Source organism: Amphibalanus amphitrite, unplaced genomic scaffold, assembly GCF_019059575.1.
Source record: "Amphibalanus amphitrite isolate SeventyFive unplaced genomic scaffold, NRLGWU_Aamphi_draft 000281F_arrow, whole genome shotgun sequence".
In the NCBI taxonomy this organism is placed as follows: Eukaryota; Metazoa; Arthropoda; class Thecostraca; order Balanomorpha; family Balanidae; genus Amphibalanus; species Amphibalanus amphitrite.
The window spans coordinates 585724-597973 of NW_024881776.1; the positions used below are offsets into that span (position 1 = coordinate 585724).

The 12250-nt window shown below is 51.0% G+C and overlaps 1 protein-coding gene across 1 annotated transcript in view; it reads left to right on the forward strand.

Moving 5' to 3' along the window:
- The window catches only part of LOC122387316 (intraflagellar transport protein 140 homolog), a 42334-nt gene that overhangs the window by 12447 nt on the left and 17637 nt on the right, over positions 1-12250 (forward strand). Inside the window, exons 5-8 of the mRNA XM_043377421.1 lie at positions 1703-1842; positions 10749-10885; positions 11261-11436; positions 11844-12036. Coding sequence (XP_043233356.1) covers positions 1703-1842; positions 10749-10885; positions 11261-11436; positions 11844-12036 — 646 coding nt within the window. The remainder of the gene's footprint in view (positions 1-1702; positions 1843-10748; positions 10886-11260; positions 11437-11843; positions 12037-12250) is intronic.

Genomic DNA, 12250 nt, shown 5'->3' on the forward strand with positions numbered 1-12250 from the left:
TGGGGCTACCCAGCAAAAAAGACCGCAGGCCAATCGGTCCAGCGGTTGCTGAGATATAAGCCTCTCAAAGCGTTACAGGCCGGGCCGGGCCGCTCATACTGAGATTTTTTCGTTATATTGAAAAGACTCACTTCGCTCGCTGCGCTCGCTCGCTCGTAATAATTGTCGGTGGTGAACTCTCCCATGAATTGACGATTCTTGAGAAATGAGACTGGATCCCTACCGGGATTGTCAAAGATCCGAGCATGAAATATGAGAAGGTGTCTCGGATATGAATATGGGTGCGTCAGAGCGTGCTTGAACCGCACAAGTTGCAGCGGATTTTAACTTGTTTGGTATTTGTCATGTCATAAGCTCATATCCTACCTGTATTATAGTTAATAAATTTTTGTTTGTGTCAAACCTGAGGTGCTGACACTGCTTTGCTTTTTTAACATTCGTTTGTTTGAAGTGATGCCGACAATCGTGAAGAGATGCGGTTTTCTCTGACAACCGGGTGCCGGGGCTTTGCTTTCGAGAAGAACCGGGATCTGAAACGAGTTTGATTTCCATTTCGCCGAGACCGTTCTCAGCGGTTGCTTTGTAGTTTGGGAATGCACGTACCGGATGGCTAAACTTTCCCTGGCAGCTTACATCCACGACGGGCTCGGAAAACTGCAGTTGACATGACCGTTACATAAGAAGATTGTCAACATACATCTTCGTGTCGCCCGACTGTGCTGTTCGAAATTCTCGAGATGAAAAAGAGCAAACTCAGTACAGGAGAGGAGAAACTGCGCCACTGCGAAACTGGCTTTGGCGTGGATGTTTATCGTATGCTGTGTTTCTTGCTCGGAAAAAAATCTTTATAGCGCTATTGCTGACCCGTGCGGTTGGTTACGTCATTTATCTTAACATGCGCTTCTGCAAACCCCGTTGCGAGCTAACCTCATTAGTGACATTTGCTGTGCAAGAGAAATCACAACTATCTGCGATTACGACGATTGACGCAACGATGTCCAAACCTCACTAATATCCATCGTACACGAGCCTTTTAGGCTGTGCGGTGCGTTTTCACAGCGGCCGACATTACCTGCTCGCTTTCCGGTTTGATCACCAAAAGTGCCGATGTGGCACCGATAAATCGGCCGCCTTTCCAGGGCATCCGGTCCCTGTGAAAGCTGTCCGGCTGCCGGCGGGGCGTGGGGTGTGGAGTGTGCTCGGCACAGCAAAAACTGACCGACTGGGAGACTGGACCTGTGGCTGGTCCCTTCTCATTCCGGGTGGCCTGTCCCCTTCCGTACACAAAGTCTGGAAGGCCGGTCACCCATTTCATACACACCACAGGTTCTGGCCGGTCGGCCCTTCTCCATGCATTCCTACTGGTCGGCCGATCCGATTGGACCTATGACCGGTGCGCAGAGAGCAGCATCAGTTCAGACACTTCCCCTCATTCACCTAAGCACTTGTAAAATGTAAACTACCTGATCCACTAACCAGCCCTTTTAAACACCAGCCTAACTGCGGCCTCAACACTCAACACAGGAAACGGAACAACTCGATTACAAGCACACGAACTCCACAATCACACACAAAACGTTGTCATCTGGCTGCCGTATTTTCAGTATCTGTTCAAGTTATCTCCTGTATCTATCAATATCCTCGTATGTGACCGTTGTCCGCCAGTGTCTGACCGCCGTCCCTTCGTCTCCTTCTTCCGCAGTCGGGTACGCTGGTCGGATGGAAGGGCGACGGTCAGTGCAACGTCACAGTGGTGTTCCAGCACGACCTGAAGGACCCGCTGACCCAGCTGGTGTTCAGGGCCGTGGAGGAGCACCGGCAGCAGCCCAGCGTTGACCTCGGGTCAGTAACTTACTCCACTCCTCCCCTTACCCCTACCTCCATCCATTACAGCACCGGCAGCAGCCCAGCGTTGACCTCGGGTCAGTAACTTATATGCCAGTTAATGGTAACGCCGCATCCTTGCTCAAACGCGTATCCGCGGTTGGCCTCTAGAGCCGCGCCGGCCGGCACTGTCGAGCGGTGTTCCGACATGACCTGGCCGGAGGGTTCGTGACGTCACCAGCGGGCCGCCGTGAGCGGGACGGCTGGGGTCCACTCAACGCGGCCCGGGCGAGTGAAGCGGACCAGCAGCGGTCGCTGCCGAGCACGTTTTCTTGCAGTGCAGTGATTATCAACGTCGGAGGTGACGGGACGATGGATAGAATCTGCTGCCGTCACAGGTATCGTGCGTGCTTCACCTATCGCACCGCTACGGGTGTCTGGAGCGAGGAAACGGCTGATGGACTCTGCTGCCATAAAGGTACCGTCCCCGGCTGGCCGATCCGCCGGCCCGACCGTTAGTGTTGCTATGCTGTGAGTCAACCTGGCGACCCGGTTGACTGCAGCGTGTTGAACAGCTGCAGATGCTACGATCGAGCATGAGGTACTCATATGTATCGTGGGATGCCCCTTAACGCACCGACTTGCGAACCGTACGAACGCTGCTACACGATGACTACACGATCAGGATGGTACCGCCTTTAGGCAGCGCCAAGGGTCCAGCGCACCGCGGTGGCAAGCGTCATCCTTTATTACGAGCGAGCGCGAAACGAGTCTTTCAACATGACGAAAATCTCAGTATGAGTGATCCGGCTGGCCCGGCCCGGCCTGTAACGATTCTGAGAGGCCTATCTCGGCAGCCGCTGGGGCGATTGACATGCGGTAATTCTGTCAGGAAGTTGCGTGTGGGTCCCCCACTGCACGTGCAAATGCAAAGAACAAGTGTCAGATTTGTTCCCATTACAATAACTCAGAATCACCGGCGCGGTCTCGCTTAAACTTGGCATGTAGGTAGGCAGTAGGCACCCACCAGGCAATGTTTTCCCATGGGTTCCGGACCGGTCGGTAGGGTGCCGCTTCCAGATCTCTGGAACACGGCTGAGCTGATTGCCAACAAATTTGGCACACTGCTAGTGACTGGTTAGTAGGGTGCAGTGCACAAGCCAGTTGGAAGTACCCGCTCGCCATTCCGCACGTGCAGGGCTCACTCTCTCATACGCTCGTTATTCGCCCAAAAAGGCGTTTTGGTGATAATGGGCTAAGTTGTACCTATCTCGGCCGGCACTTCGTCTGCCGTATCACTAATGATCACACGGTATTCACAGCAGCAATCGTCTATCTCGATAGTTCGGTTGCTGAATCGGTGCGTGTTTCAGTAAGTGACGGTGGTTCCTTACTCGTCGGTAATGCCGCTCGGGAGACCTTTAGTCCGTAAATGATCCCATGTGCATAATCCTGCTTTCGGGCAGCTTTTGGACGGCGAACGCGATCGCGACTACCCGGACAGCAGAGGCGATGCTGGAAGTTGGATCCATTTTCCAGTTCGGCGTCTTAGATGGCTAGGCCAACGCGTCTTAGCTGCTTGAACGCTTAGGCCGAGTGTCGCCCGCACGGGTCAGTCGGATGTCTCGCATCGTACTTTCGCGCGTGTAGGTCTTAATGTACGTTCGCTCGTTGTCATTCAAATCGGCTGTTTACTGGCTTGGTATCTTGCGCTTCTAAGAGTACATGAAAGGAATGCCGTAATGATGTCAAGTCTCATTCTCGTCAACGCGGATAGCCGGCTGAATGCGGCCTGGCCACCCAACCGCTGCCGTTCCAAATCGCCGTCCGTATTGTGACTGCTATACTAACGTTTCCATCACCGTCCGGGCGTACTTAATCGTTTCCCACAGTCTGGCTCCCGACCCATGCCGTTTAGCGACAAGACTATGATCGTTTCACCGTCTGGGTGAGCTCAATCGTTGTCGTCTCATCAGGCTATGCCACGGGGCGCATGGTCTTGCGACGCGGCCGCTTACGTTTCCGATCGACCGCTTCGACGTGTTTAATGTAGTCTAGTTTAGTTTATTGATAAAACATCTACGGGCATGGTCACACAATGACGGACACAGTCTTAATTAAAGATGGTAGGCATGGTACGGATGAAATCATGGGCTAAGGCAAACCAAGGTTTATAAGTACAATAAAGGTGACACAGATATGGTTATATGTGTTGTGACACAGGTATAAAAAAGGAAGATTTAATTATACGACGGACCAGGTGACGTTCGAGTGGATACGCAGCTACCCGGTTTCGTCAATCTGCACAGCAACTGAGGCGGTCTGCTAGCCCCAATGCTAAGTTTCTAGCGCCCGCAAAAACGCTTATCGTTTAGTCAGTCTGGCTGTTCGACTGGTAAGCTCTGTCCATCCGATTGTTAGCGTTTTCGACCACCGCCTCTGGCGGCGTCTCGTTGTCCTCGGTAGTCCAGCTATGCCACGGGATGGCCGAACCAGCGCGGGCTGGCGGCTCGGCGGCGCTGCCGGAAGCGGGTTTTGTCTGAGTGCGTGGACGGAGGTGACAACAATGGATTCAGCAGCAATCCCCATGCTGCCATAACAGGTGCCGTTTCCGTCAGGGTATTCCGGACGTACCGTGAGTATCAGACTGGCTACTCCGCTTCGCAGTCCTGGCGAACCGGCTGTCGACGTTTTCTAACCGACCAGAATGTATATCCGACCGACAGCACTGCGCCCCAATTGTGAGTCTTGTCAGACCGGCTACTCAGCATTGCAGTCCTAGCGAACCGGCTGCCGACGTTTCTTACAGACCACACTGTTTATCCGACAGACAGAACTGTCTCAATCGTGAGACTATCAGACTGGCTACCCAGCATTGCAGTCCTGGCGAACTTGCTGCCGACGTTTCTTACCGACCACATTGTATATCCGACCGACAGCATTGCGCCTCAATCGCGATTATCAGACCGGCTACTCAGCATTGCAGTCCTAGCGAACCGGCTGCCGACGTTTCTTACAGACCACACTGGTTCCGACCGACAGAACTGCGCCTCAATCATGAGTATCAGACTGGCTACCCAGCATTGCAGTCCTGGCGAACCGGCTGCCGACGTTTCTTACCGACCACATTGTATATCCGACCGACAGAACTGTGCCTCAATCATGAGTATCAGACTGGCTAAACAGCATTGCAGTCCTGGCGACCCGGCTGCCGACGTTTCTTACCGACCACATTGTATATCCGACCGACAGAACTGCGCCTCAATCGTGAGTATCAGACTGGCTACTCAGTATTGCAGTCCTGGCGACCCGGCTGCCGACGTTTTACCGACCACACTGTTTTTCCGACCGACAGAACTGCGCCTCAATCATGAGCATCAGACTGGCTACCCAGCATTGCAGTCTTGGCGAACCGGCTGCCGACGTTTCTTACCGACCACATTGTATATCCGACCGACAGAACTGCGCCTCGATCGTGAGTCGATCAGACTGGCTACTCAGTATTGCAGTCCTGGCGAACCGGCTGCCGACGTTTTCTTACCGACCACATGTGTATCCGACCGACAGAACTGCGCCTCAGTCGTGAGTCTATCAGAATGGCTACCCAGCATTGCAGTCCTGGCGAACCGGCTGCTGATGTTTCCGATCGAACCCATTGCGTACGACCGGCCGCACTGTGTGTCAACTAGTACGGTCAGCCGTTGGGGTGGTGGCTGTCTTGTAAGCCGTTATGACCGATCGTAGACGGTCACGTGCTCGTTCCTGTAACCGCATTTGGCTCAGACCTCCATCGTTCATCTTCCCGATGGACCGGCAGCACCAGACTGCCATTTCCATGATGCTGGTCGAACAGAGTGGTCCAGTCAGCTGCGCTGCAGTGACTGGCGATAGATCGTGGCCCGTCCCTACAGGCGTTTATCAGTAGAGCCGGTAGTGGCGACATCTCGTTCTCTACGATGCGTTCCGACCGCCTGCCCTTCACATAGGGGCATTCCACGTCAAATCGAACAAAAATCGGCTGTTTTGCACCTTACCATCAGCGATTTCATTATAAATTTGTGAGCGAGTTCCTGTGCCGCCCCGGACATTACATTGATGTTTTTTGCACATTCTGACCACAGGTCTTCTAAATATAGGGCATCAAATTTTTACAAAATGTTGCATCTTTATATTTTTGAACGACCATAACTTTGGTTGTACTTGTTTGATTTGAATGAAATAAACCTTACTGTTTAGGTAATTTCTTAAGCATTTGTTTAGAATTGCATCGACTTAAATATATGACCTTGAAATTTGCTGAACTCTGTTCTTAAGCACAAAAATTGAAATAGCAAAAAACACGCCACCTTCGATTTGGCTCATTTTCATATATTTTATTGCCTACCATATTCTTAACAACCTGTGAAAAAATTAGAGTGGGCCATTCATAAGTTTTGAAGAAAATGGCACATATGCAAACGTATGTTAGCACACGCAGTGGAGGGGAAGAGTGAATTTCGCCCCACCCCTCCTGTTTTTCGCCAATATCTCATAATATTGATGCGAAATTACTTATGGCTACCTGTCCAGAATTGAATTGCACATCTCATCGTGCAAGCAATAAGACAATCGGTTCACAACTGTTCTAGTAATAGCGGTGTAAAGTGAACATCCTGTCGCCGCGGCGACGCGGCGACTCGGCAGCCGGCGCCGACCGCTACGCGCCGCCTGAATTGTAGACTGTGCCGGGACGGGACGGAACGGTTCCGTATTTACATCGCGCTCCTTACCGCGGATTACGTTCGATTCGCATCAAATTTTGTGAGAAGACTAAGAAATGTACAGGCAATCTTATGGTGAAAGAATTCTGAAAATAGGTTGGTAAACAATTGAAATATGAACGTGTAAACACAAAATTGTGACTGCTGCATTTCCCACGTCGGCCGGCGGCGCGGCGACATGTTACTCTTAGCAGGACCCTAACTGCCATATTTATTATCGGATTAACTAGAAATTCCCCATACATACTCAAAAATGTATGTTCTTTCATATAGTGAAGATCAAAAGACGTGAAGATATCGTTGCGTGATCATGTTTTCGTTGAATTTATTTCATGATGCATTTCCACACGGCTCAAAATTCACCGCAAAATACCGTTTGCCTGAGACACTTTTACAATGGAACGTGAATGCTTGACTACGATGACTATGCATTTCCATTCTCGCAGAGTTTGGGATATCACTAATCAGCAATCATTCATTTCAGAAAGTGTACACAAGCAAGCATGTCTTGACTCTGTCTTTCAAGGTCACGCGCGGTTGCGTGATGTTGATGCATGAAAACGGCGTTTGCCGCGAAAGTTATGAATGGCCCACGCCAATTTTTTCACAGATGGTTAGGAACATTGTGACGGACATAATATGTAAAAATTACTCAAATCGAAGGTGGCGTGTTTTTTGCTATTTAAATTTTTCTGTTTTAATTCAAGGTCAAATGCATTTCAAGGTCACTTCAATTTAATTTTATAATTAAAAATCAAAGCCTTATCAATTGCCTACAAGACCCTGTTAATATCATTTTGATACCAGAAAAGGAACCAGAGTTATAAGCATTTAAAAAAATGATGTGTGGCATTTTTGGCTATATTCGATGAGCTATATCTCGGCGATACGTTATCAAATTTCGAAAATATTACACGTAACTCAGTTTTGAACCATGCCCAGTCTGCCTACAAATTTTCAGAAAAATCGAAGGGGATGACGGATTTCGGTGTTTGATTTGACGTGGAATACCCCCATACTTAATCGCTCCGTTAGTCTGGCTATGTGGCTGATTACGCTCTCGGATGGCCTGACTGCACGTTCCCGGAGCGTACATGCATGTTTTCTGGGTGTTCACAATGTATGTGCAGGTGTCCCGACGCATACGCAACAATGTGATCCAGCTGCCGCGTCCACAAACGCGTGGCTGCTGTTTTGATAGTGCCTAATAGTTTTACCACCCAAATACTAGCATTTTGTCTCGACCGCCCGTGCTGGTAGTTGGATGCTCCGACGACTAATATTATGGACCGACCGCCGAGTCCGACCGATAATCCGCCACTACCTAGCGTTATATACAGCTTACGATACCTGTGTGCAACTGCGCGGGGGATGTTTAACCATCCAATGCAGTCCAGATCTCTTACTGACTACCGTTTCTTTAGTCGCTGTTGTCAGTCCGGCTCCAACTAGCCCAGTCCGGCACCGAGACCTGGCTACTCTTCCGACCAATCCCATGGAGTGTTTCACAGACTGTTTCATCGGTCTCGACAGGCGGAATCTTCGACTCAACAGTTTGGCTATTTGACTGCTAATGTTGGCCTGACCGACGTGTTTACTCGCTCAGTATTTTAGCCTTCCGGCTGCTATACGATCCCCGCCGACCGCTGAGTGCGTCAAACTGTCCCCCCTGGCTCTCCGTGTGGTCGCAGCCTGGTTTGCCCACTTCTGTTCTGTTTCCAACAGACCAGAACGAATATGCATTAATCGTTCATGCAGTCTGGCTCTGCTATACTATCACGTGTAGGCCGCCCACATTGTGCGTTTCATTGGTTTCAGACGTTTGAGAACAACGACTGACGACGCCGTCGATCGACTACGGTGTGATCAACTGTATCATTGTCCGGCTCGCAGCGGCTTGTGCTTCCCCCTATGATTATTTTACGATCGATCGTGGTGGATTCACAGTTGCCGGCACCCTGCATCCATCTCACTGCAGTCTGGCTCATCATCGACCACTGATGCCGGTGTACCTTAACCGGTCTTCAACGCCTGAACCTCTGACTGCCCACAGTTTTGCATTTGTCTGCTCGTGCCTGACACCTGCACGGCTTCGAATCGTCGGCTCGTCTGTCTGCAATCTAGTAACCCACTGCACCGTTATTGACCGATCGTTGTGTGTTGCACTGTTCTCGGCAAGCTGGCTTCGACCGATCGCAGTGTAGCCAGCCGACTTCTAGGCCGGCCGACCGTAACTGGTGTTAATTCAGCCTATGCAGTTGTGTACTCTTGACTGACGAACAGTCTGCTCTCCGACTGCTAACGTTCCCGACTAACCACAATGGGTGGTGACCGTTCCCGGCCGCCCAGCTCTTCAACTTAAAACAGTCTGACCATTCCACAGCCACCGCAGCGGAGTAACACAAATCGACGCGCCACTACGACGCCATCTGCTTGTACCCGCGCGGCAATGTGACATGCGTATCTATGACAGAAATGTTCCCGACTCTCGTCACGCGGCGACTCGCGTTGGTTCCACCTCCTGCAACTGAGCACTCAGGTTTGATGGCCAATATCCGGCGTGGTTTCTTCTACCATGTTTCGTCGTGAAACAGGCGGCCCCAATCGGGTCCGAAGAAGAATGTGAAACGGACGAAATGGCTTATACGGTACGTACCATTGGCTTATAACATACGCGTTTATATGCCTACATATATACCCGCGCACAGTCTCGCAAACATTCTGTCCTGTCGGGTGTCATTGGCGCCTGGAAGGTGAATAGGATATAAGGGAGAGAGAGACGGCCGGCCGATAAACAGCCAACACATCAGTATGCTATGGAGCATACGATGCCGAAGCGTTACGGGATTAACTAAAGATAACGCCAGTTATATGCCAGTTAATGGTAACGCCGCATCCTTGCTCAAACGCGTATCCGCGGTTGGCCTCTAGAGCCGCGCCGGCCGGCACTGTCGAGCGGTGTTCCGACATGACCTGGCCGGAGGGTTCGTGACGTCACCAGCGGGCCGCCGTGAGCGGGACGGCTGGGGTCCACTCAACGCGGCCCGGGCGAGTGAAGCGGACCAGCAGCGGTCGCTGCCGAGCACGTTTCCTCCACCCACCCCTCCAACCATCTGCGTTGGTTTTACTTACCTTCATTTCCTTACCTCGTCGACCGTCTCCTCTCTCTCTTAACGATCGCCTGGAAGGTGAATAGGATATAAGGGAGAGAGAGACGGCCGGCCGATAAACAGCCAACACATGAGTATGCTATGGAGCATACGATGCCGAAGCGTTACGGGATTAACTAAAGATAACGCCAGTTATCTACCCTTAACCCTACCCTTCGGGCCAGTTCCTAATCTACCCCGCCCCACCCCCTACGCCTCACAGCACCAACAGCAGCCCAGCGTCGACCTAGGGTTAGTAACTCTGACTCCTCACAACACGCCAGCAGCTCAGCGTTGACCTCGAAACATCACTGTTTTTGTCACCAATACACTATCACTAAAAGGCAGTTTCGCTAGTTGAAAGACTGCCGCCCAAGCGATGTAAAAAAGGAACGGCCGATGCCATCACATGCACTTCTTGTCTCACCCTATTATGCACGCCTAGCTGAAGGATGAATCATGTGAATTGTTTCTAGTATTACTTTTGCCATCGCGCTAAGCTGATTGGCCATTCTTTCTCCCAGTTTTGGGAAGTCTGTGGTTTTCCCGACTCTGCCTTTGCTGGTCGGTGGCACCGACATCCTTACTCTCATCTCATCCCGCCTTGTCTCATCCCGTCCCGTCCTGTGCTTTCCAGCTGTCCTGTCTTGTCCCGCCATGTCCCGTTCCGTTCTCTCGCAGTCCCGTCGTCTCGTCATGTTCCGTCCCGTAACGGCTAAGTGGTCCGCTCTCGGCTTAGAGCTGTGATGCTTTGGGTCTTGACGGCTGCAGGCATTCTTCAAACGGACGCGGTAGAGGCACTAGGTGACCTTTCCTTCTGACTCAGTCGTATTTTCCAGAAGGCTTCCAGTTTTTTGTTTTGTTTTTTAGGGTTTAGGGGCGCGCTGTCACAAATCCCTCCCCGGATTCGTCTGATGAGTGCCTGCTTGTTCAATTTATGGTGCATTATAATTGTGGTAAGAGTGTATTTTCTGCTCAAGTCAGCGTCCATTTAACCCTCTATTCGTTTCACCAGTGGCCTGGCGCGCGCGGCCGTTAGCGGCGATGAGGTCGCGCTGGACATGTTCAGCTCGTGGCGGCCCAAGACTTCGTCCACCCGGTTCCTGGTCGCCAGACAGGAGAACCTCAATGTCTTCGTCGGCTCGGCTTCCGGTTAGTTGAGGAAGGAGAGGAGAGGGGGATAGAGGCAGAGACAGACAGGTAAATACAGACATACATATAACAGACACACACATAATTATGTACAGATGGAAAAACACCGACAGGAAGTAAGAGGAAGCTGAATATGCAGTTTTGCTTTTGATTTATGGAAATTCTATGTGTGTTTTGTCTGTCATGTAATTATTCATTAGTCCTAGTATCATAAGGTCATAGATCACAAAAGAAAATGAAAAAAAGTTCTTAAATAACGATTGATTATCATGTTATTGCCATAAGGGAATGCAATAATTTATCCATCGAATGTTTCCGTACCTATGTGAAGCGATTTATGCTGTAATACACATCCCTAACTACGCTGTACGGCAGGCGTCATCTACTACATCACCGAGTCGGGCAGCTGCATGGAGGTGCTGCAGGCGGACGGCTCCATCCGCTTCCTGCTCTACTACGACGCCAAGGAGGAGCTGGTCGTGGTGACGGATACCATGGTACTCGGAGAGTTCCAGGTCGAGTACGACGGAACACTCTCCGAAATAACGAAGGTGAGATGATGCGTAATGCAGTGGTCTCGTATGCTGGACAGTTTGCGCTTTTTGACTTTGCCGGCGGCCCTCGGCACAAATCATCAACTTGTGCTGTCAGCTACCATTGTGGCTTTCCTGAAACAATAATGATTATCGTATGTTGCCCCAGCATGCAAATGCCGTGTACCGCTCAAACTGATGTTAAGTTCACCCTTTTGAGCTCACCCTGGGCTGAGGTGTTAACGGAATGACAAAAATAAATTCCCCTTTCTCTTCTTGTCCTGTCATGTCTTGTCTCGTGTTTTCTTGTCTTGTTTCGTCCTCTCTGGTGTTTTTTTTTTTCGCCTAGCCTTGCCTTTCCTTGCAGTGTCTTGTCTTGCATTGTCATGTTGATTGATTCACCTTTCCCATTTACGTTCGACCAGGTGAAACTGTCGGGCCGCAGTCAGGACATGCAGCTCAGCTGGGCTGGTAAAGGTATCCTGGCAGTGGCCACTGGCGAGCCCCACATCCGTCTCTGGGACCTGGACAGGGGGGACAACTACGCGGTCCGGCTGGACGGACACTACTTCAGCGACAAGGATGCAGTCACATCGCTGGCCTATTGCCCGGGGAAAGGTGCGTGGGGACTAGCCGCATACTACCCAGGGAAAGGTTGGTGGGACAGGCATACTGTCCAATGTCCACTGTTAAGGGAAAGTTCGGTAAGGCTGGGCTACTGCCCGGGAAAAGGTGCATGGCACTGGCGTGCTGTCCACAGGGAAAGGTCGGTGGGACCACTGTCCCATTACTGTGACCGACCTTTTCACTGTGTGGAAAAGGTCGGTGGAAC